This window comes from Heptranchias perlo, chromosome 31, assembly GCF_035084215.1.
Source record: "Heptranchias perlo isolate sHepPer1 chromosome 31, sHepPer1.hap1, whole genome shotgun sequence".
Classification (NCBI taxonomy): domain Eukaryota; kingdom Metazoa; phylum Chordata; class Chondrichthyes; order Hexanchiformes; family Hexanchidae; genus Heptranchias; species Heptranchias perlo.
This window is the reverse complement of record NC_090355.1, coordinates 6,006,067-6,032,821: the sequence shown is the minus strand read 5'-3', so window position 1 is coordinate 6,032,821 and position 26,755 is coordinate 6,006,067. Positions and strand designations below refer to the sequence as shown.

The 26,755-nt window shown below is 41.2% G+C and overlaps 1 protein-coding gene across 1 annotated transcript in view; it reads right to left on the bottom strand.

The window, feature by feature from the left end:
• LOC137300484 (neural proliferation differentiation and control protein 1-like) overlaps positions 1 to 26,541 on the bottom strand; it is a 188,556-nt gene extending 162,015 nt beyond the window's left edge. Inside the window, exon 1 of the mRNA XM_067969559.1 lies at positions 26,305 to 26,541. Within this exon, the coding sequence (XP_067825660.1) occupies positions 26,305 to 26,401 (97 nt within the window). The 5' untranslated portion in view covers positions 26,402 to 26,541. The remainder of the gene's footprint in view (positions 1 to 26,304) is intronic.
• Between the last annotated feature and the right edge of the window lie 214 nt (positions 26,542 to 26,755).

Sequence of the window (26,755 nt, the reverse complement as noted above, 5' to 3'; positions counted from 1 at the left end):
CACACTATGTGACTGTATATGCCAAAAAAGATTAGGTTCAGCAATTAAATATGCAAATTTAACATTCTTTAACATACATCAGGCACATTAAAAGGCATAACTAGAAAATCGAAGTGCTTTGGACATGCAGAGACAAACATCTGAGGTGAGGAAGGCCATTCGGTCCCTCTTATTTCATCTGCTCTTACAGGCTACCACATCACAGCAGCAAACGATTTCTTAAAAGGAGTGTAGGATTCTCACCTTCGCTATCCCAATCTGAAGTCCAATTCATGTGTTGATCACTCCGTGTGAGCAGAACTCCCTGACATTGGTTCTAAATTTGCATTTTACTATTTTGAACCTATGCTGCCTGGTCCTACATTCTAAATTTTCAATCTTTGATCCTGTGACTCTCCTTGATCTACTGTCATTTGGTTTGAAAAAGTGCTCTGGATCTCCTTTTCAATATTATTCACCATCTTGTATCCCTCATTATGACATCTTTCGAAGCTGAAAAGTCAAAGTTTCTACAGTCTTAATTTTTTTTTAAATTGAGTCTTTGCTCACAAGTCGATTCTCTGATGTAGGAGATCAGTCTCATGTTTTTTTTCTGATCTGCCTCCAAGGCCTGAATGTGTCACACACTTCTCAGTGACCAGGACTGGGCACATTACTCAAGGCGGGGTCTGATCGGAGCAAAATTTAAGCATGGCTTCCTTTGATTTGTTCTCTTCTGTTCTGGCTTCATAGCTCAGCATTCTATTTGCTTTATTGATTGCAATTGGACATGTTGAATGTCAAGTTTACGAAGCCCCTTCGATCTCTTTCAATCTGACCCTTGGCTATATTGATACCATTAAAAGAGTACTTATCTCACCCATTTATTCTTTCTACGTGCTATATACTTTAGTCCGTCCAAATCAAATTTCATCAGTCACCGTTCCAACCACTTACTTATTTTGCAATGCTCGAGCCATCTCCTCAGTTTCATCTGCCACTCCTGGTTAGGTATCCTTTGTGAGATTCCCATGAATGACAGTAAAGAAGCACAGCCTGACACATTCCACTCACGTGGGTTCACATAAGGCTGGATTATGTCACCCGGTCTCACTATTAATAACCTGGCTTTTTCTTTTCAGGTGCCAATACACCATTTGTACATTTGCTGCACATTCTGTTTGCATTTCAGAATTGAAACTTGCTTTTCGGTGGCACTGGCTTTCATCAGGCTGGACACTGGTGTTTTGTTTCCTTCAGTTCACAGCAGAGCATTGTCTGTGTGCAAATTCCACATTGCAAATCATGGAGCAATGAAAAACTTGATCTACACTTCTGCTGCTGGGTTAAAAGGAGTCAGATTTAGTCGTGCAAATGTGGGGAGCCGGCTCACAGATGCTGGTCACCCAGAATCTAGCCTAAATAATTGCTAGTATAAAAGTGGCTTACGATGCACAACACATACTTAGATGCATGAAGCCCAAAAAGCAGCTTACTCGATACTTCAATTGCATGACAATGCTCCTGCAACACACTGCATTAAAAAACCCAAGTTTATATATGTGTTAAATTCATGTTAAATTATAAAACAAGTGATGTGCAAATATTTCTTCTGAACTTTGTGAGGGTCCCAAGCCTCAGGGTAAAATTCTCAGCAGCTCCCCAATGGCCTAGTCGGTAAAGGAACCACCCTGTGTAGGACTAAGCCCCGTGTGCAATTCAGAGTCTGCGCTGGTTTCAGGTAGGGCAGTGGTTGGGGTGCCACAAATGCCCTTAGCACCCTCAGCTAGAGAGGGGAAAATAAAATGAGTAAGGTTCAAAGTCCTACTTGCTATCCAGTAATGCTTGGCTTTGATCTCTTCCAGTCAAGATAGCCTGCCTGCAAGGCACTGGAGGGCTGCCAGTACCCTTGGAACTGTTGCCCAACATGAGGCAGTACCTTTTGGAAAGCGATGGAGAACACTGGGCTTCTTCCCTTGTATTGCATAAACCTGCAACCTCCAAGGGAGATCCGTAGCAGCTGTCAAATTATTCTCAAATGAAACTATATTTATATGCAAAGATTGACAAGGACTAATCTATAGAGATCTTATTTAACAAGAAAATTGAATAAGCATCTCTCCAACACTGCAACAACTAAACTGAATAGGCCCTCCAAGGAAGAAATGCATTACATGACTGTCAGACACTCAAGATCATTGAACTACCGAAGCACTCAAATATTTTAAAGCTCATTTAAAAAAAAACACAAAACCATTTCCAATGCAGTAACTCAAGGAAATTAGTTTGGTGAAAAAACGATCACTGAAGAGAACCAGCAAAATTACACAATTACTAACAACAGCAGGAATTCAATTTCAGTGAGAAATTGCATTATTTCTGGAAATGAGACACAATGTTCCCCTTATCATTCAATTTGTTCAAATAATGGGCAGGAGAGCAAAACTTTCTTTACAAAAAGTTAACTGAATCACTACCATCATTGTGTTCTTGCTGTATTTAGAATCCCCCATCCACCACTCAATACACCGTTCCTTGATAAGTTGGTGGGGGGGGGTGGGTGTGTGTGCAGAGGATAAAGTAAGGAACCATCTCCCGAGATTTGAAGTAGTTCTGTGACCACCCATTGGAACTGTACAGGTTGGCTCATCCTTAGAAACGTTTTCATCGTTCCCAACTCATTTCTGGAACTTGCTACTTGTGGAATCAGATACAAGCCTGCATCCCATCCATTTGTGGTATAATGCATCCAGCAGGGAAAAACAGCAACACTGATAAATTAACCCAGATAAAATAAAAGCTCTTGCTGGAATTATGTGATTACTCCAAAATGTCTTCCAAGAAACCCATTAAAGATTTTGTGGAGTTTAAAAATCACAGGTCCTATTAAATTTTGATAGCATGTGAAGATACTGGGAGAATCCTTCGATAAAAGGCTTTGATTTGTTGCTGAAATTATGCTTGTAAAGGGATACTGCAGCTCACAATCAGAGTGAACGTGCATACCGCTGAGAATGTGAAATTTGCACCTTTTGACCTTTACAAAGTGGTACTCCTCATATAAGCACTTTTCTAGGGCATCTCAAGTGCACTGCACATTGTGGGACTGTGCCACACAGAGCTGGAATACTTCAAGTTCGATGCCTGGTCTATGCAGAGTTAGCTCATCGCAGCCAGGATGCTGCTTAGGGATTCTCAGTTACAGTGCTATTCCATTATCTGCCAGCTCTCTGTACAGATGACACAGAGAAGCAAAAATAATTCTCACTCCCCGTTATTATGTCTGATAAAGATTTTCTCCTGCAACCCAGGGAAGGAGAAAGAACTTGTATTTACATAGTTCGTTACTGTGGCCTCAGGATGTCCCAAAACGTGTCTACACAATGAATTAGTTTTGAAGTGCACTCATTTCACTGCTATGTAGCAGCCAAATTGCATACAGCAAGATCCCACAAATAGCAAATGAGATGAATGCCAGATAATCTGTTTTTGGTGTTGTTGGTTGAGGGCCAAATGTTGGCCAAGACACCAAGAGAACTCCCTGCTCTTCTTTGAATAGTGTTATATTATCTTCAATGTCCAGCTAAACATACATTTAACATCTTGTCCGGAACATGGAAGTTACATACAGAAGCAGGGCTGCATAGTGCCCAGCTTTCTCTTCAGTGCAGTCAAGGCTTCAAACTCCAGGTAATAAAGCCATCTCAACAGCCACAAGGAGTGGCTTATGAGATTTCAAACTATACTATAGGAATAGTTAAGCTGATAACTGGCGACACTTTCAGTCAAATCAAATGTTACTGACATTTCCCTACAGCTCCTAAAAGTGTCCCAAGTCAGTTAAAAACCTTTTCAAAGCCAATGACTTTTCCCAGGTGCCTGATTCATCTGTATCTCTTGGCAGTTAATCATAGTCCATCAGATCAAAACACAATACATTGCACATTCTGATGAAAAATACAAGCATGCATGGTATCCTATTAAGACATCAAAGTTTCACTCAGCCTTGTACACGTTCACATTGCCTCTGTATTTATCACTCAGGTTTGCACAAGTTCCATTTTCCCCTTCCTTTTTTCTGCCAACTTTCTTCCCTTCTCTCCTCTCACAAAGGCAACAACTTCTGCTAGAGTGCAATTGAATAGGTGCTCATCCCTATCCTAATAGCAAAGGACTATTTTCTTAGTGGCGAGACACTAGGGGCAAAGGGATTTGTGTGTCCAGGTACTCGAATCACTAAAAAAAAGTACACAGGTACAAAAAGGCTAATGGAATGTTGGCCTTTATCTCAAGGGGGTTGGAAATCAAAGGGGAGAAAGTTATGTTTCAGTTGTACAAAGCCTTGGTCAGATGCCATCTGGAGTACTGCATTCAGTTTTGGGCACCGCACCTCAGGAAGGATATATTGGCATTGGAGGGGGTGCAGTGCAGATTAACCAGAATGATACCGGAGCTTAAAGGGTTAAATTATGCATAAACCTGACTGGAATTCCCTTGAGCTTAGATGGTTGAAGGGTGTTTAAAATGGGGAAAAAAAGGATTTATAGGTTGCTATTTGCTCTAGTGGAAGAATCCAAAACAAGAGGGTATAATCTTAAAATTAGAGCTAGGCCATGCGGGAGTGAAATCAGGAAGCACTTTTTCCACACAAAGGGTAGTGGAAACCCGGAACTCTCAATTGGATCAACTGAAATTTTCAAGGATATCAAAGGATAAGGATCAACGGATAAATGGGGTTGAGGTACAGATCAGCCATGATCTAATTGAATGGGGGAACAGGCTTGAAGGGCTAAATGGCATAGACCTGTTCCTATGTGGTACCCTGTCCAACAGGCTGTACTTCACATGTGAGTATTGGCAAGCTTTGACCTTGGAGACATCACAACCAAGCCCAATGCTATCCTCACAAAGCCACACATGCACACTTTCCATTAGCAGCATTTATTCTAGGGATGTGGGCTTTGCTGGCAAGGCCAGCATTTATTGCCCATCATTGTTGCCCTGAGAAAACAGTGGTTGGCCTTCTTGAACTGCTGCAGTCTGTGTGGTGAAGGTGCTCCCACAATGCTTTCAGGTAGGGTGTTCCAGGATTATGACCCAGAGACGAAGAAGGAATGGCGATAAATGTCCAAGTCAGGGTTATGTGTGACTTGGAGGGCAACTTGGAGGTGATGGCATTTCCATGCATCGGGTTCCCTTGTGGTGGAGGTCGCGGGTTTGGCAGCTGTTGCTGAAGAAGCCTTGGTGAGATACATCCTGTAGATAGTCCACACTGCAGCCACAGTACGCGATAGTGGAACGGTAGGATGTTCAGTTGCTGGTAGAGATCAGGAGTGGGAACTGATTTTCCTTTCTCTAACCTAAGGAGTCTGAAACTAATTATATTGCCCCTACCAGAACCCCGGGTGAGATAAAACTCAGGGCCTTCAGGTGATTATGGCTCAGCTACTCACTAAATAACCTCACTGAACTTTCATGGTACCCCTGGCTCTGTGTATAACTTAATTCTTCACAAGGTCCTTTTTGCCCCAAAGCCAGCTACTTTCATTATATTTGAAGAAATTGTACTCTACAAATGTTGTTTGAATGTGACTGGCCTAGTTGCATTAATATATGTTTGAATGGACAGTAATTTTACACAAGCAAAACCATATTAGGATTTCATTGTTGCTACCAATAAAGTTTGCTCCCTTTATTACAAGTAGCTCACAGTAATTCCTCTGTTGCAGCCTTTCTGTCCCTCCCTATTTTATCGATATGTTCAATTCTGAGTCAACTATCCTATCTTGTTCCTTCTAAGCTACAAATACACTGTCCTGCTCCACTACATCCCCACTGTGTTGAAATCAAGATTCATCATACAGTATCCTACTCTTAACTTTTCCCCATAACCTCAAAACTGTGGAACTGCTTACTTCCCTCAGTTCTTCTTTTACTCCAATTTTTATCTTTTAAAATCCACGCTTGGTGGCACTTAAACACAACATTCCAATTTACCATGCCTTCATTTTCTTTTCAACTTTGGTAGTGACCAGCACTTTGGGCCTTGACCTATCACCTTGTTTTAAAAAAAAATTAATATATTGTATCTCCCCTGTTTGAAGCATGGTTTCACATGGGATACAAAGTATGGAGTTACAAGAGAACAGTAAATAAAACACATTTTCATCACCTCTGCAACAATGAACCTCTACTCCAATCTCAAGAGAATACCCCAACAATACCAGCGTGAATTTGCCAAATTCCTACAACAGCCTATCTTATTGCCTTGTGAGTCAGATCTCGCATCTATTGGACTGCACTGTGGCTGCGTTCTAGTTTTGTGCAATGGTCTCACATCTACGAGGAACAGATTTGAGACCACTCCAAACTCATCTCACCAGGGACCCTTGCAGCTGGTGGAGAGATGAGACTTTCATCCCATCAACCTAACTCAAATTCAAACTGAGATGTTAGGAGCTGAGCCACAACATCACAATTATCCCAAACACACAAGACTTCAAAAATGTATATTTTTGAAACAGTTTCATACAAGAATAAAAAACGTTTTTAAAAAACAGTAATTTCTGTTTCCAATTTTCTTCCCACTACAGGAAATGATTTGGGATAGTTGTATGCACTCTCATCCTGGTCAATGATTGCACGTTCCATAAAAAGCTCTTTCTATAGTCCTACATCCAGTTTATTTTTCCGCTGATTTGTTTTTCTAATCATTATCACGCTACACTGGTTTTGTGAGCACTTTAATCACACAATGACACACATCTCAAACATTTACTGATCACAGAGACATCAGTACAAGCAGATAACATAGGTTAACATCATCCCTGAGGGGTTGTGCTCCAAACTAAATACAGTTTTAAGCACGCAAAAGGTGTCTCACCTGGAGTTGGAGTTGGAGTCTAAGCAAAAGCAGACAATCAAGGCTGCCAGCCAGTTTACTGCACTTTATCAGCTGCCAGAGGGGACGGGCACAAGAAGACATGGAGGGTGAGACCAGAGAGTCAGATCGGCTTCAAAGTAAACTTAGGATTTTTTGGGAAGGGGTTGGGGTGGGAGGAGCAGGAAAGAGGATACTTAAAGTTGTTCAAATTTGAAGGCAATTTCTTTACAAATTCTATTTTGCATCTTTACCAAAACCAGAAGTAATATTGCTTGCTGACTATACATATTACCTCAGGATTTCCACCTGGCGTTTGATGGATCAGCTAGCAAAAGGTGCAATGAAACATCTTACAAAGAAACACAATCCCCGAGAGTTAACATTAACTTACGTTTCTTCTCGTTCTGATGTGTCTGTGTGGCCAGATGTATGACTGAAAGATTGAACAAATATTCATAACTGGGACTCAGTAGGTCAACACTTTGGGCTGAATTTTGCTGTGAAAATAACAGTGAGGCTAACAGCGCTCATCGTTATTTACGTGCAAACTGGACAGCAACTTCCGGCGGGTGCAGATGCGCAGTTAAATGCAGAAATCCGGAAGTTGCTATCAGGGGTGCCCTGCTCCTCCAAAAGCTGCGCAAAAACGGCAACTCACCATTCAAATATATTGAACGGTATGAAGTACTTACCTCATAGACACTGGGTAAACTCGCCAAAAAATGTTAGGGCTTGTCCATTCCAGTGTAAGTACCCTTTTAACGCCATGATAAGTCTTAATTTCTGCCAAACAACCTATCTGACACTGAAAATTAACTTTTACAAGTGTGGAGTCTCATTCTTTGGAGTCAGCTTTTAATTATTGTTGGACATTTTAAAAAAATGTAAATTGAATTTTTTTTATTTTTTCTTTCTGTCTCATTTATCTTTCTCTCTTAATTCAATCTTTCTTTCCCTCTCTTTATTTCACCTACTGTACCTGATTTGACATTTAATTCACTATTCTAACTTACACTTCCTGGTTCAGTGTCTGCGCTGCTCATTAACGATTCTTCAAACTGATTGGTTAAGGAGACACACAGTTGCTTGCCCTGTTCACACAAGTCCCAGATGCCCTGTAGGGGCCACCGCACCATTTGGCTCTCCCGTTGACAGCAACTTGCCGTGCAAAATCCCACTGAAAGTCTACGTGCAAGTGCAAGTCTAACGAACGGCTGAAATGAACGGCCCAGGGAGGCGATCGAGGCTGACAACATCAGTGATTTGAAGAGCTAGTTGGACAGGTATTTGGTGAGAAAATCAACTGTGGGATATAGGTAGTGAAATTGTTTCTGAACTCTGGGGATTGCGAGGTAGACCAAAATGGTGTTTAGCTGTACTGGACATTTTTATGTTCCTAATGCAGATTTTTAACCCTGTTCCATACATATAGTACCTCGCATATTGTGATCAACAATTTACATTTCTTTTGATTAATGTCTGTAACTAACTTACTTTTTGGACAATGGTGGCTAGGGTATGAATCCTTTCATTCTCTTCATCATCTCCCAGCTTAGAGAGGGGGGCATGTGGCAACACAAAGTGTGTTTAAAACAGACCAAATCAAGTGTGGAGAGAAGAGGAAGGTTGGAGATGGGGCAGTAGGGCAGAGGAATCAAGGTTGGATGCTTTGATGAGTGGGTGATGATTGTCGTCTTGAAAGGGAGGGGTGACAGCATCTGAGGAGAGGGAACCATTTACAATATCAGCTAGCATGGATGCCAGGAAGGGAAGCTGCGTGGTCAGCAGTTTTGTGGAAATGGGGTCAATTATTTTCTTTAGGGCTCCTCCAATGGCTTTGTTGGTGAATGTACCACATGATTTAGCATACAGACCAACAAGTCCCAGATTCAATCGCCAGTCTGTGCTGAGTTGGCTGATCTCAGAGGCATTATAATTGATCTTGGTGCCCCAGGCTAGAGAGGGTAAAATAAATAGCCATGCTTCGCACTCAATCTCTGTCCAGTAACCTCTGCCCTCGGTAGGTAAATAGCCCACTGCCAATCACTTTCATGCCTCATACAGGAAGAATGTTACTTAGGCTGCTGACACCCAGTGATTAGCAACTTCAGGAGAGATGGGGAGAAAAAAATGAAAATAAATAACAATTCCAAAATTTAAAAAAAAATCACAACTGCCTGCCTTAAATGAATGTAATTCAATGGGAGTAGCAGAAAAACACTATTTAACAGATAAGAAACTTTCAGAGATAACGTCATAGCAGCTTGATTACTGCACCCTTTCTGTAAACTTCCAACAGGGCAGATAAGCTGAGGGGAAATCATTTCCCTGCCCCAGATTAAACCTGGGCTTCACAACCAAAACTTGCTATTTTCTAAAAAGGTATAAATTGCTTTCTGTGGGGCTGTTGGGTTAATGGAGAGGTGCAGCACGTGGTGTAACACTAAGGCGTTTAGATCAGGTTCGATCCCTGAATTATCCAGGGCAGCAGTTGCGGGGTGGGGAGTGACAATTGGTCTCACCATCCTGGACAAGGAAGGAGAAACTATTAGCCTGATCTTGTGCACCTAGCTGTTATCCCATGACCCTTGCTGGAACATACACATGCTAGTCTCAGGTGAGGCCTCGGCCATAATGTTCCCTAATGTCGCGGCTCACACGTGACAGTCAAACTCTTGGGAGTTGTATCAGAGAGCTGCCAATGCCCTCAGAAATAATACCCCAGCAGGAATTAGCACCTCAAAACAAAGAGAGGGAAAAAATGGAAGAAGAAAACCACGTGTCATATTCTGTAAATGTAGTTGAAATGATGGCAGCAGTTTTACAGAAACAATAACACTTTTTCGTAATGAATGGATTGTTTTAAAGGATATGCTGAAATGCTGATTGATGTGACAATCTTGAGAAGTCTTCATGGGTGATGAAAAATGTCGACTGTTCAAAACTGCACTGCAGTATAATGTTTATATGCTGCAAACATCCACAGAAATTCAGCATATTAATTTATCAATGCAGGCTACTTTCACAAAGTCTAGAGAGAAAAAACAAACTCTAAGCACTGCAGTAATAAAAACAGAAAATGCTGGAAAAGCTCAGCAAGTCAGACAGTCTGACAGTCTTCGACCTGAAACATTAACTCTGTTTCTTTCTCCACAGATGCTGCCTGATTTGGAGCTTTTCCAGCATTTTCTGTTTTTATTTCAGATTTCCAGCATCCATAGTATTTTGCTTTTGGCTAAGCACCGCAGAATTTTCATATTTTAATAATTATGCACAGTTATAAAAACAGTGGCTGATCCAGCACAAGGGAAGAGAGCAGCAACATTCACAGGGCTTGAAGGTGGCACTAAATGCACAATGATCCACTGCACTAATCTCGGACAGAAAAACAACACATAAATGGCTGAAAAAAAATTACATCCTGCAGTAGTCTATTTCCTTTAGAACTTTCAAAACACCCACAGACACACATTATAGTCAGCAACATCGACTTTATTACTCTACTTCTGAAAGTCTTACGTTCATCCAGATTACCCCGGGAATAAAAGGATAAAATTACTTTCTCATTGCACTGCTCTAAATTTCGTAATCTGGTGCAAAAGTGACCAGTTGTTTTCTTCCCCCTCCCCACAAATTTTCTCCACTCTCATCCCAATCACTTTCCCTTCCTGCCAGTTCTTGATGGTCTACGGTTCCACAGGTGGCAGCAGCAGCCAAATCCCATAATTTGCCCAAGTGGTTATTTTTCACATGTAACCGCAGACTGTAGGATATTGGTCGATGGCGGGTGGGCATGCATGTACACGGATACACACTAATGATGAGGAGCAGCAAACCCTTCCCCCAACCCAGAGGCAAGGAGGCCAACTGTACCAGCCCAACTGCTGTCGCAGTCCAGATTAACTAAGATGTGGAGATGCCGGTGATGGACTGGGGTTGACAATTGTAAACAATTTTACAACACCAAGTTATAGTCCAGCAATTTTATTTTAAATTCACAAGCTTTCGGAGGCTTCCTCCTTCGTCACATCGTTCACCTGACGAAGGAGGAAGCCTCCGAAAGCTTGTGAATTTAAAATAAAATTGCTGGACTATAACTTGGTGTTGTAAAATTGTTTACAGATGAACTAATACAGCACAGAGCAGGAATCCAATCTGGGTTCTTAACACTGTAGTTTTAAAAGGGCTGCTCTTCTGTGCCATCTATCTAATGCATCAAAGTCTGGTTTCTCAGTCGCCAACAGGATATTACAACAACATAACAACTATGAAGCCTGACAGCCCCAGTCCAAAAGTAATTCACTGATCAAATATTTGAGTGAGTGTTATCTGCATGCGTAGGCCTTCTCAAGGTAGTGAAAATGTTTAAACTTCTCGGATTGTAATTTATATACCATTACACCCATACTCTAAAACATAAATGTTTGCTTTTTCAAGAGATGGCATTGGCAATTGGGTTTATTCTATGCAAACACAACTGCTGGACTATCACAGTACACTGTCGAGGCTCAATATGGCAAGTTGCAAGTATACAGTCGCTCAATGCATTCATCTTCTTCCTTGTTGTAATTTCATAGAACTAGAGGGCCAAACATGCAACTTCAAATTGCACACCCCTCCTGCTACTTTTTTAAAAAAAATGTTTTTGGGATGTGGAATGCTTATTTGCCAAACATGTTGATATTAGCCCTCACTGGGAATCACACACCGGGCCATGAAACATTGAGATGTGGGTTAGGGCGCACAATATCCCAATTAGTTCATAACCTTTACCAAGCCATTGGGGGATGTATTGTGCAGTCACAATGTGACTCCACAAGAGAGAAAAAAAAATCAGAAAGAAAGATGGCTAGTCACGTTCATACCTTCCTAAACTGTTGTGCGGAATCGTTGATCGTGTATCACAAAGAAGATAAAAAACAATGAAAATACAGGCTAAAGACTAAAACTTTGCTTCAAACCTTTTTATACTCAAAATTTATCCAGCTCTGCTGGATCCAGACTTTGGGTAATAGACCAACACAATAACAGTTCCACAGACCAACAAACCCATTCCAAACATGTTCACGACAATGTGCTCCTACGTATAGAATCATAGAAGTTTACAACATGGAAACAGGCCCTTCGGCCCAACATGTCCATGTCGCCCAGTATATACCACTAAGCTAGTCCCAATTGCCTGCACTTGGCCCATATCCCTCTATACCCATCTTACCCATGTAACTGTCCAAATGCTTTTTAAAAGACAAAATTGTACCCGCCTCTACTACTGCCTCTGGCAGCTCATTCCAGACACTCACCACCCTTTGAGTGAAAAAATTGCCCCTCTGGGCCCTTTTGTATCTCTCCCCTCTCACCTTAAATCTATGCCCCCTCGTTATAGACTCCCCTACCTTTGGGAAAATATTTTGACTATCTACCTTATCTATGCCCCTCATTATTTTATAGACTTGTATAAGATCACCCCTAAACCTCCTGCTCTCCAGGGAGAAAAGTCTCAGTCTATCCAACCTCTCCCTATAAGTCAAACCATCAAGTCCCGGTAGCATCCTAGTAAATCTTTTCTGCACTCTTTCTAGTTTAATAATATCCTTTCTATAATAGGGTGACTAGAACTGTACACGGTATTCCAAGTGTGGCCTTACTAATGTCTTGTACAACTTCAACAAGACATCTCAACTCCTGTATTCAATGTTCTGACCAATGAAACCAAGCATGTTGAATGCCTTCTTCACCACCCTATCCACCTGTGACTCCACTTTCAAGGAGCTATGAACCTGTACTCCTAGATCTCTTTGTTCTATAACTCTCCCCAACGCCCTACCATTAACGGAGTAGGTCCTGGCCTGATTCGATCTACCAAAATGCATCACCTCACATTTATCTAAATCAAACTCCATCTGCCATTCATCGGCCCACTGGCCCAATTTATCAAGATCCTGTTGCAATCCGAGATAACCTTCTTCACTGTCCACAATGCCACCAATCTTGGTGTCATCTGCAAACTTACTAACCATGCCTCCTAAATTCTCATCCAAATCATTAATATAAATAACAAATAACAGCAGACCCAGCACCGATCCCTGAGGCACACCGCTGGTCACAGGCCTCCAGTTTGAAACACAACCCTCTACAACCACCCTCTGTCTTCTGTCGTCAATCCAATTTTGTATCCAATTGGCTACCTCACCTTGGATCCCGTGAGATTTAACCTTATGTAACAACCTACCATGCGGTACCTTGTCAAAGGCTTTGCTGAAGTCCATGTAGACCACGTCTACTGCACAGCCCTCATCTATCTTCTTGGTTACCCCTTCAAAAAACTCAATCAAATTCGTGAGACATGATTTTCCTCTCACAAAACCATGCTGACTGTTCCTAATCAGTCCCTGCCTCTCCAAATGCCTGTAGATCCTGTCTCTCAGAATACCCTCTAACAACTTACCCACTACAGATGTAGTGGGTAATGTAGTACCAAAACTCTAACCATGTATACGTTAAATGTGCCAGAAGTGCCTAGTTGTTTCTTTTTAATGAGTCGCAGACCAGTTACTTTTTTAGCTACACCTGCTTTACCACCTTCATTTCAAAGCCCACTGGGTGTGGCTTGCATTTGGAGAGTTTACTTCAACCATCACATTTCGCATGGCAAAGGGTAGGAAGGATTTGGTGCACACAAACTACATCTTGACTTGTATGTAATCTTTTAGAGTTGACCTTAAAGCAGTCGCGATTTAAGCCATACAGACGAGAAGTACCAGGTCCAATCCCTGTTCAGTACTGAATTTGCTGATGTCAGAAGAGGCAGCAGAAAGGGTACTGCAATTTGCCTCATCATACCTGTGTGTGTTGGGGGGGTGGGGGAACTGCCAGCTTCTGATCACTACCTAATGACAACAGGCTCACTTATGATGCCCTCCAAAGTAGACGATCTACCAGCACCTCACTGTCTAGGCTCAAAGAATAGCCACTAGGCTGGATAGCTGCAGATGCCTGTGGATTGGTAACCCAACATGAGTTAGTGCAGTCAGGAAAGGAGGGGGAAAAATTGGAGAAAAAAACTCTCTTAACAGCAAAGGAAAACTAAATGTGTTCGGTGCTGGAAGGATTTGTTAAACCTGTTTAATGCTAGGGTACGATTTAATAATCTTGACAAGAAAATAGGTAATGTGTTCAATTCAGATATAGACACGCTCCATCGCCCAGTTTTGTTATAATGCCTGTCAGATCTAAAGAAATTAGACAGCAGGCTGCGAACACAGCAATTAACAAAATATTATTACCACAGATATACCAATTACCACGGATATACCAATTACCATGATTTCTGTCAACTTGCACCATGACTGAAGCACACAATATCCTACAGGCACCTTTTCCTAATTCCCCAGTGTACAGAACTAAACCCATAAATGACTACTTCTTACAAGCTATAGTTAAGCAACAAATACAGCCTTTAAACATTTGATGTGTTTATTGTTCATCAACCCGAAAAGTTTCGTAGCAAGAAAATTAAGAGCCATGGTACTGCCTCAGGCATCACAGGTTGGGTAAGGCAATTTGAGTTGATAACGATTCTCAAAAATCCTCTTTTAGTAGTGACGCACAACAGGCGTTGTATGTCACTTTATGTTTTTGGTTCGATTTTTATTAGCAGCTTCACAAGACTCGGAATTGGACCTGGGGCTTTTGTCATCTATAAGTGAGCCAATTGGATTCTAATGCATACATTTCTAATAAAGAAATACTTTAAAAAAAAATATTGCTCTCATTAAGTTGAGGGGTGTTAGTACAGAGGAAAGGAGTCTTGGGGCACTCAGTGTCACCATCAGCCATTCCCAAGTCAGGAATGATCCAGATGTAGTCTAAAGTTGCCTTTACTTTGCCCAATGGTTAAACCCTAACTTCAGAAGAGCATCTCCTATTGCACCAACATAACAATTCCACTTCCTCCCAAAATCCTTATGCTGCTGAGCGAGAGTACCAATTTAGTACTGATTAATGCAGAATTATAACAATTTTGGCCCAATTAGAATCTGGTTAAGTTTATCCCAAACTCGGTTCAATTTGGATCCTTATGGCCAGCAGGCAGAGAAAACTCAATTCATCAGTCTGGGTTGCATTCGAACTCAAGGCTCAGAGATGAAAGGTCGGTATATAACCTACTGAACCACTATGGTCTACATCTCATTTAATCTACAGAATTCTGATAACACCTTATGTAAGGTGATTGGCATTTTCTGCTTTTATGCACCTTAAATTACTAATGGATTTTGCTGTGAAAATAACGGTGAGGCTAACAGCGCAAATCGGACAGCAACTGCCGGCGAGTGCACATGCACAGTTAAATGCGAAAAATCCAGAAGTTGCTGTCCGAGATGATCTGTAAGCTGCGCGAAAATGGCATTTCGCCGTCTGGCTCTCCATTTAAATATACTGAATGGCATGAAGCTCCTGTACTAGATATGGATTAAACTCGCCACGAAAAGTTACGGCTTATCGATTCCAGTCTAAATAACCTTTTAACAGCGTGGTAAGTCTTAATTACTGCCAAACAACCTCTCTGGTACTAAAGATTAACTTTTACAAGTGTGGAGTTTCATTCCTTCAGCTTTTAATTATTGTTGGAGATTTTTTTTAAATTTAAATAATTTTTAAAAACTTTTTCTTTGTCTCTTATCTCTCTCTGTCTCTCTCAACTCAATCTTTCTTTCCCTCTCTTTCATTTTCTGTACCTGATTTGACATTGAATTCACTATTCTAACTTACACTCCCTGGTTCAGACTCTGCGCTGCTTATTAACGATTCTTCAATCTGATTGGTTAAGGAGACGCACAGTTGCTTGCCCTGTTCACACAGGTCCCAGATGCCCTGAAGAGGGCACCGTACCATTTGGATGTCCTGCTGACAGCAACTTGCCGTGCAAAATCCATAGAAAGTCTATGGGCAAGTGCAAGTCTGACGAACAGTGGTTGCCATTCGATCGCCGCTCAGAGAAAAATCAGGCCCAATATTTTTTCATCAACTTTTCCAAACATTTCCAATGTTATTAATTTTCTTCAACGAAAACTAAAAATAAAAGTTACATCTGAAATTCACAAAGCAAAGAATCCTTGCCATCAAGTGTCACGATTGAACACCTACGCACAGTGAAAATCTTAGACTTTTAATCAAGTGGCATCAAGTTCCAATCAAACACTTAAATTGCTCTCAGCAGTATTAGTGTAGCTGGCAGGGTCAATTCGAATAGATTTGGTTGACGTTACATGGATGAAAGCATAAATGGGGAGATAATGAATGTTCCAGATTCATGCACGCAAGCATACAACTCAAGTGACTTTCAAAACAGAAGCAGCATTCCCGAAGAATCCGAAAACAATCTCTTACTTTATATCCCCATGCTAACTTAGCAAAACTCAGTTTGCATAAGACGATTTCCTGCTATGTTCTTTACCCAGCTAAAAACCAACATCCTCACTTTCCAGCACGTGTCAAAAAATTGCAGAAAACTTTTGTCTATCCTTTTGTTAGACAAGGCTATTAAGGGTTACGGAACCAAGGTGGGTAGATGGAGTTAAGATACAGATCAGCCATGATCTAATTGAATGGTGGAACAGGCTCGAGAAGCTGAATGGCCTACTCCTGTTTCTATGAGCCCTCACCTGACCAAAAAGTGAGCAAGCTGTGGGTTACATCATTATGATCTGACTGAACTGAGCTACAGGCAATAGGAGAGGGGCAAATGAGGGTTTCAGATGGTTTGCATAGGTAGGGAGACATTGTCACCAACTTGTGCCTCCAAAATGTGACAGACCCATGCTTGCCAAAAATCACTGGATACTCTCGTTATTGTAAAGCGCAACTTATAAATCAGGTTTTATACTAGTTTTTGTTACACACCATCCAGTGGTGCAATCATCTATTTATTCTAGATTATTTGAGCCCAATATGAAATTATGAGGTAAGTGGACCATCAAGCCAATCAAGCCATATCCACACAAATTACTAAATCCAATTCTACTGCTGTGAACTCCTACCAGGGATCAAAATGATCTGTCCTTGCTGACCTACATTGGCTACCAGATCCCTGACGCCTCAAGTTAAAATTCTCTTCCTTGTGTTTAAATCCCTTCATGGCCTTGCCCCTCCCTATGTCTGAGCTCCTCCAGGACTTTATGTCTCCTGATTATCTTCTTTGGCTCAGCGTTAATTTTTGCCTGATTATGCCTCTGTGAAACACCTTGGAACATTTTTCTATGTTAAAAAGGTGCTATATAAATGCAAGTTGTTGTTGTTGTTGTTGTTGTTGTTGAACTCATCTAATGTAAGCTTTAATCATACTACAAAGTTGTGCATTTCTTTAGCCATTTCCAGTCATGGATGAGCTGTAATTTCCTCCAGTTAAACACTGAAGACCGAAAGCAGTTGTCTTCAACCCCCGCCACAAACTCTGTACCCTTGCCACAGGTTGCATCCCCTCTCCCCGGCCAGAGTCTCAGATTGAACTAGAATGTTTGCAACCTCGGCAAATTACCTGTCAGTTTGACAATCCTTTTCTTTGCTTTCCAGAAATTCGCAGTTGTGATTTGTTTGAAACTTCTAGCATTAAATATACAAGTGAAATTACAGAAGCATATGGAGCCAGAAATTATTTAATTAACAGATTCCTCCAGTTTAAGCACAGAATCATGATGGCAGAGCTCAAAAAGGAATATACACACTGTCGGGCTGCCTGATGAAATTCATCAAGTGCATGGACAGCAGGCTGAAAAGGCAACCAGGCACAACCAGAACTAAAAGTAAACATTACATCAGCTACAGGTGGTTTTCCTAAAGCAGGCAAGGAAAGGCCTCTCTGCCACTACAGCAGCATATTTAAATAGTGTCAGACGGTCCTGGACAGTTGTGATTGTACAATGAATGCAGGAGATGAAAACAAAAAACAAAACACAAATATTGGTAATGCTGAAATTTAAAAAAAAAATCAGGAATTACACAGCAGGCCCGTCTGCATCTGAAAAACAGGTACAGCATTTCCAATGAGACCCTCCTTCCACTCTGATGATGGATGCCCTCTGGCATTCTGGCTTTCTCTGTCAAATGCTGTGTGACCTGCTGTGCATTTCCAGCATTCACTGCTCAATCTATAGGCTAGGACTATATTCTCTGGAATTTAGAAGAATGAGAGGCGATCTCAATAAAACGTATAAAATTCTTAGAGGGCTTGACAGCATAGATGCTGAGAGGCCGTTTCCCCTGGCTGGAGAGTCTAGAACTAGGGGTCATAGTCTCAAAATAAGGGGTCAGCCATTTAGGACTGAGATGAGGAAAAATTTCTTCACTCAGATAATTGTGAATCTTTGGAATTCTCTACCCCAGAAAGCTGTGGATGCTCAGTTGTTGAGTATATTCAAGACTGAGATTGATAGATTTTTGGATACGAAGGGAATCAAAGGATATTGGGTTAGGGCAGAAAAGCGGAGCTGAGATAGAAGATCAACCATGATCTTAGCGAATGGCGAAGCAGGCCCGAGGGGCTATATGGCCTACTCCTACTCCTGTTTTTTTATGTTCTTATTACAAACAAACAGCAGCATAATACGAATTTAGACCACGACTCCAGTATACCATTCAAAACAAAGTTTACTGTAAAATTGTAATAGGAAATTGGCAACTCCTTTCAAATGATTAATGCTGTTGCTGTATAACCAAAGGACCCATGTAAATAAAGAAAAAAACTTGCATTTATATAGATCTTTTCACAACCTCAGGATGTCCCAAAGCACTTTACAACCAATGAAGTGCTTTAGAAGTATAGTCACTGTTGTAAAGTACAGAAACGCGGCATCCAATTTGCACACAGCAAGATCCCACAAACAGCAATGAGATAAATGACCAGATAATCTGTTTTAGCGATGTTAGTTGAGGGATAAATATTAGCCAGGACACCGGCAGAACTCCCCTGTTCTTCTTCGAATAATGCAGTGGGATCTTTTACATCCACCTGAGGGGGCAGACGGGGCCTCGATTAAACGTCGCATCCGAAAGACGGACAACAATGTCACGATCAAACTGAACAAGTGCAATCAATAGCCACAGGTAAGAAAATGAATCATTATCTTTTAAAGCTGCTTTTATACTGGCACTTGTCCAGGTTGGATTCCAGGAGGCCAGTGCCTGTGAAATTGCTCCCAAAGTTTACAGTAAATTCGGCACCCTTATCCCAGTGGTAGAATTGGAGGCCCACCAATGGATCTGCCGCCAGAACAAAAGGGCTGGATTTGGTAGTGTGAACAGTGATATAGCCAGATCACAGATGCCCGTATCCCAGAATCCAAACTAAATAAGCACCAGTATAAAGGTGGCTTAAATTAAATGAGAACAAGGAGTATTGACACCTGAATTTTAGCCTTTACCGGACTCTATGCCCTCCTCAATATCCTTTACCATTCCTCTTAAAGTAGCAATTCATGTTCCATGGAGAGTATTGTCCTTCTGGGAGTTTGGAAAATGGCCATTCCACATGGGCTAGACTGAACAGTGAATGTGAGTGAGTTATTTTATACTGTAAATGACCATCACAATCAAGCTTCAAATGACACCCCAAGATGTGCACTTGCAGAACAGGGGTTGGCGGTTGCTGGATTGCAAACCTACAAACCATTTGAAAATGTTGAAGTTATTAGGTTTCTATTACAACTGAGTCATTTGGCAATCATTGTTCCACAAGTTTTTAAATAAACAAGCCCAACTTCTTGGGTTTTCTTACAGCATTTCAACTATAACTAGGGTGGACAACATTCAAAATGTCTTTCAAGAAGAATTTCACCATCAAACGACCTAACCCAAAAAAATCTGCTCAAAAGGAACTTCTCCCATAACAACACTTGTAAATTGCAGTATTAGATGTCCTCAGAAGGGTATAATCACAGGAGGACTCCTGAGGAATCAGTGACGTTATCTAGTGAGGACCTGATTAACCCTTTAGACCAGGCAAGGCCCATTTTCAATCTCTGCTCTGTACAGAATTAGTCGATATCAGGTGGTGACGTTGCTACCATGGACTCGGTAAGTGTGTCTGCATGTGTGCGTGTGTGCATACAAGGTCAAACTGGACTACAATGGCTACTGTGGTTCAATAGCCCATTAACATGCACTCTCAAAGAGTACACATACGTAATGGTGAAAGTCGAACCATACCCCAGCAAGGCATCACACATTCTCAGGAGGGAGGAGAGTGGAGAAAATTAATCAAAGACCAAGTTATTGTATCTGGTTGCTTGGTAATCCAAATATTATGCTGTTAGAAAAGATGTTTCTGAAAATAAAAGGCAGTATCGTCAGGGCTAAACTATGTGACCCAATCTGCATTACAAGACAGTAAATTGCAACAGACATAATGACAGACCAGTCAGACCGGTTTGTATTGGACTCCATGATCTATGACAGAACCATATTTCCATCAGCCAAAAAAGAGCCGTATGTTATATTATCATCAACTAAAGATGAAGAAACTATTTGGATCTGCCTGCCCATCTAACTACAATTCCCAGTGGTCGCAGTGCTGAGTTCAAGGTTTTCTGTACACCAAATGCTCTTCCATCTCGGATGTCCATGCAGATCAGGAAACACATCCAGAATTAATCACTTTGCAAGAAGCAGAGTGTAATCACTCAGTGGATATACAATGTCCTGAAATGGCGTATAATGCACAAACTTTGTGCTATAACAGCACACTGAACAGAGTAAAACTGTAAACAGTTTTTCTGCATTACTGAACAATTGGCAGATGACGTTTAAATGTTAAGTGAATGCACGCATGCTGTATCCCAATAAATAGTATGCAAACAGATATCAACAGGCAAATTTACAACTGTCATAAAAGTACATTTTATCCAGTATTAGTAGAAACCAAAAACAGCGACACTGTTGGTGGCGATGTATGGAGGACAAAGGATTCCTGGGAGCAATTACAAACTTGTCATTTAATAGAGAGAGGGAGGGAAGATAATTGATCAGATGGTTTATATGTGGAACAATAATTGATACCTAGGAACGGTTTCTAAACTATAATCTAACAGAGATACAATTATGACAGTCACAAAGTGGTTGATAAAATCATCTGAACCTGAAGACAAGATCACTGCTTGGAATCACTCCGAGACAGGAAACAGTAGGGAGAAGAGTTAGGTGCCATGACCAAAAGCATGATCAAAAAAAGGAGTCTTTTAAAAATGGAAAGAAAGGAAGGAGGGGTTCATGGTTGTAGTTGTGGAGAGCAGAGCCACAACAGCAGAAGGTTCTTGCACTGAAGGTGCAGTGGAGGGAGTCGGAGATGCACAAAAGACCAAAGTTGGGTTAGGGTTAGGATTGGAGGACCGAATGGGATTGGCTGGGATGTAGGGATGAAGAAGCCTGCATAAAGTCCGGGGGAGTGGAGAGAAGGAGGAGGAGGAGGAGGAAAAGGGAGCAGCAGGGGCTCAATGGATCTCAGTTGAAAAAGCCCATAAATTCCTTGCACTTGGCGAGGGTGGAGGAGGTACAGAAGGAAGGCGGTGGGGGGTGGGTGGGTGGGGGAGGGGAGGGGGAGGAGAGTTGGAGCAGGCAATTTGTCGTTAAGAAGAGTCTGGGATTGTTTTTGCTCTCTAGCATGATCCTGGAATAGTAGGAGGAGTTAGCCATGGAGAGGGAGGTGCAGTGCTATTCAAGAAAGTCAAGAGAGTTCTGGCAATAGACGACTAGGTCAATCATACACCAACTGCGATCCAGTCTGCAACCCTCAGACTTGAGGGGATGAGGATGTGAACTGTACCAGAGGGAATGACAGGGATGGGAGACCATGAATGACTTGATGGGGGTCAAGGGTAAAGGCAGAACCCAAGGGAGCTTTTGAACAGATCAACAATGGCAGCTATCCAATAAGTTATACCACATAGAAGAAGCACACATTTATATTGCACATTTTACTTACACAGACACGCAAATGTATAAACACTTATGTCTGATCTACAAAAAATAAAAGTTAAAAAAATTATGGATTCAAGCCCTACTATGTACTTGTGCAAATAACCTAGGCTTCAGTACACTGCTGAGGGAGTACTGCATCGTCAGAGGTTCGATCTCCCAAATGCGGCGATAAATTGATGTCCCACCAATTGACGTCCATAGGTGGACATAAATGATATCATGGCACTATACAAAAAAAAGAGAAGGGAGTTCTCCCAGTGTCCTGGCCAACATTCCTCACTCGAACACCACTAGAGAGAGATTATCTGGTCATTCATTTGCTGTTTGTATGACCTTGCTGTGTACAAATTGACTGTCATATTTGCTAACATAAAAGCAGCACTTGAAAGTCATCCATTGAATGTGAAACTCTGGGACATGTTGAGGATGTGAAAGGTGCTACATAAATGCAAATTTTTTATTTCTTTACCACTCCAACTAGAACTGCTGTATCTCAAAGCTATTGAATGTCTCATTTAATGCATTCCATTCCAACAATGTCTGGTATTTATATTCATAAGTTTATTTTCAGCATCGTTGAAAAGGGTAGTAAAAGTTTAAAATATCTTTCTACTCATTAATTAAAATAAGTTTAATGAACTCCACATCATATCCTTAATATTTTTTTTTAAAAAGATCAGTGTTTATCAAAGCAAGCAAGCAGACATTACAATCTAACTTCCAGTTATCCATTCTTTTAAAGAGACAAGTTTTTCTCTGGTAATGCAGTAGTAGCTAAAAAGGCAGTGCAACACTACAAAACTGTGGACAAGCAGGTTTCTCATCTGAGCCATCACTTTCTGGGGAAGTACTGAGCTGGTGCCAGGCATAGAAAAAAAATGGATGGGAGGGAATGTTCAGTAAGCTACACTCAAAATGCCTCCTGGCAGTCATCCAGTGGGATTAACAATGGGCAACACAGCTTTGAAAAAAACAACAGATAGCAAGTGAATAATTCTCCAATACTGGGATCTCAGCTCATTATTGACATTAGTATTACCATTTCCAGAACAGCTCTAAAAAGTCAAAAATGCAACAGAAAATATATTTTCAAAATAAACAATGCGTGGAAGTTTTCATGCCGATCCCTGGTCTTTGCTGAGATAACTGATCTCAGAAAAGACAACTGCGGGGCACTATAATTAGACTGGGAATGGAGGTGGAAAAGGAGAAGGAAGGAACAAACCAGATTTGTTGTTTCTAATTGCGAGCCAATCACCCTTGCTGGAAAGTTAGGTGTCAGGGGTGGACAGGATTGAGCTCAACTTTGTAACTATATGGCAGAACAAACTTGCGATGGTCACTGTCCAGAACAAAATACTGACCATTATTCCAAAGTCGCACATGACAAATGGCCACTTGAGATAGCTAGCAAAGCACTGCCTTCATTTGTGAAATCATACCCAGTATCTTCAGGATAGAAATACGACGCTGGTGCCTAACCAGGCAGTCCTTTGGTTGGGGTGGGGGATGTTTAAGTCACATTGCTGGAACAGTATAGAAAAAGTAGTGGAGTGCCAACTTGGCTCAGTTGGTAGCACTCTTGCCTCTGAATTAGAAGGCTGTGGGTTCAAAATCCACTCCGGAACTGGAGCACATAATCAAGGCTGACACTTCAACGTGTTCTGAGAGGTTCCATCCCTCAAACGAGACATTAAAACAAGGCTCCATCTGCCTCTTCAGGTGAACAATGAAGATCCCTGCGGCATTATTCAAACAGGGAGTTCATTCATTATGAAATGTTCTGGGACCTTTCTGAGACATGTGATAAGATGCCATAAGTCCGTCTTTATATTGCAGCTGGTTCTGCAGTTGTACAAGTGTATGGTGCTGACACTGTGACAAAGTGGAAAAGTATTCTGCTCTCCAGCACTGATGCCTCTCACCTTTATAAGCACTAAACAGTCTCCAAAAATAGGGAACACCCTGGAGCACCAGAACGCGTTACCGCCCCACCCTTAACACCAACATCCTTTTGTTTATTTTGGTCTTTTTCTCCCCACAACCCCCCCCACCCCCCAAATATTTTTTGTTTAAACATTGTGCACTGACATTTTCAAGAATTTGAAGGAGTTACTAACGCCGGCGGCACACTTGGAAGCTGAAATGCCCTAGGTAAATCACAGTATCTCAATAAATGATTAATTCAGCTCCTTCTCAGTAACTCCTGAGTCAGTTCTTTCAATTAGGTCCACCAGCACAACATGGCTATTCTGTACGTGCAAAGCACATAAAACAAATAGAAGGACTTTAATGAAAAAAATTCCATCCAGTGGATTTCTGAAAAGTGGTCCTTGAAGGCATAGCCCTTTTAGCAATAAAAACTCAGAATTTCAGCATCTGCAACTATAATTAATGCACAGCCTTTCATAAATCATTATCGACCACCAGGAAAATGCCGTCGCTACTAAATTAGAATTTACAGTCACTTTAACTGTGCTCTTCAATTTATATTTGTGTTTTTAATTGGGTTCCACACCACCCACTCGAAATGAAAACCCAGACAGCAACTGTGTTTTTTGGTGAAATATATTGCTGTTGCACATGGTAATTGCTGTTATTATTCTGTTCCTGATACACATACTAAACTTAATCGTTTACAATGTAATTTGCCTTTTTTTACTCTGTCATGTCATTTTCTAGGTGATAAACAATTATTGCCCCCAGTAAACATCTCAGAAGATGTGCTACAACTAAAGTTTCCTCCATCAAAATCAAAACAGCTGAACATCAAACTGATGTTTCTAAAACATCTACTGTTACAATGAAGCACTTGTTTTAACTTGTAAATTTACCTAAATCACAATAAATAAAACACTTTTCTGAAAACAATTCAAATAAAACAGAGCTTTTAGGCAATTCTATTAAGACAGCACTGTTAAATTGGATAAATTTAAATAAATAACATTCATGTTAGTCATATTTTCCCAAATACAGTATTTCACTAAATCAACATCCATATTCCAACTGTTTTATAGAAGTGGTGTCAACCTAATGCACTATAGTGCCATTAATAGTTACACACAATATATTGAACAATTCAAGCCTTCCCCCCCACTCCTATAATTGTTTATTTAAATAAGGAACAAGATAAAAATTTAACAAAAGATCTGCTCAATCACAAAATCCAATACAAGGACACATAGGATCTGTACTCACTGACAAGTTACATATTTAAAACACACACTGAGAAACCACAATATATATCAAGAGTAACCACAAATTTAAAACACAAAATTGTAAACAAGTTTTCACCAACTCAGCTAATAAACCATATATGTGCACAATCAATTTAATCCTAATACACTGTCTCTTCAACATATTATAGCATGTATTTTTCTTAACCTACTGGCAATGTGATACCAACATTCCCCTCCCAATAATAAAATCTATCTATTTTCATTCCAGCAAATACACAAAGATACATTTATAAATTGTTCCCACTATTCCACATCAAAAATTGAAATTGCACTTTATAGTAAAATCATATGGATCTACACCTGAAGTATTAACCGGTCTTTTCTCTTTACAGATAGATACACATGCTGTGTTTCTGGTTTTTTTGCACATTATTAAGTAGTAATTTATTTGGAATTGATGCGTTTGATCTGAGTGGAGCTCCAGTTAGTGAACAGACTGTTCTGACCTTTAATGCAGCTACTTTAACCCCTGTAAGTACACATTTATAAATGATTCCTAACATTCCCAACAAATACATTATTTAGAACATACATTAAACACTTGTTCCATTGTTGCTGTGTTGGGTTTGAGTTTGTTCTGACCTTTAATGTTCGTGTTTTAAGCCGTGAAAATACACATTTTTTAATGAATCTTAACATTCTCCACCAAAAAAAATCGCATTACTATAGCAAGGATGCATTAAATAGTAATTTGCTCTGAAGGAGTTTATTTTAAGGCAGCTCTGACTTTTAATATTCTAGTTTAAGCTCCTGCAAATACACATTTATATATTGTTAATATTCTCCACCAGTTATGCATTGCATTAATGTACAGCGTGCATTAAATTATAATTTGCTCTGTTGCTGTTTGAGTCGATTTCGTTCTGACCTTTAATGCTGTTGTTTGAACGCCTGTAGATACACATTTATAAATCATTTTTAAACTTCCCCACCATTAAACCATTGCATCACACACAGGGGATGCACTAAATGGACATTTCTTCCTTTGCTGCGTTTTGGGGTGAGTCCACTCTCACCTTTCATGCTTTAATGAGCCTCAGTGCTCAGCTGATACTGTTTACAAACATACTGCTCTGTCCGAACCGGCCACAGCGCCGGACCAAACCGGGTCACGGTCACAGTATTGGGCCGAGCCGAGCCGAGCCACAGTACCGGTGAAGAGTGTCGGGCCGGGCCGCTCCCCCATCCCGTCCGGCACAGCTCCATCTCCTTCCCCAATCCCTGACACTCACTCACCTGCCGAGCCGAAGAGCAGCGTCAGGGCTCCGAGCAAGGCGCCGAGCACCACCGCCCGGCCGCTCGACGGGGCGCCGGGGCTCCGCGGGACACCCATCTTCACAGCGGCCGCATAGTGGAAACCAGTGGATGGGGTGGTGGGGGAGAGAAGATCACTGCCGTGCCAGACTCGATCACCGCGCCATTGAGCCGCAGCGCCCACTCTCACTGACACGGGGAGGGAGGGCCACAAGCCGCCGCGTCGCTACGCAACCAGGGCAGGCACATTACGTCCGTTACGCCACCGAGCGTCAGCACGCATTGTGCGTGAGTGCGTCATTAAAAGGCAGTGATGCTGAAGGCATTGGGGGAATCCAGTGCATGGACAATGCAAATAATTGGCCACTGGTTTGGGATCTTGACCTGGCCATTATTATTCTTCTTCTTCTTCCCTCAACTCCTCTCCTGAAGG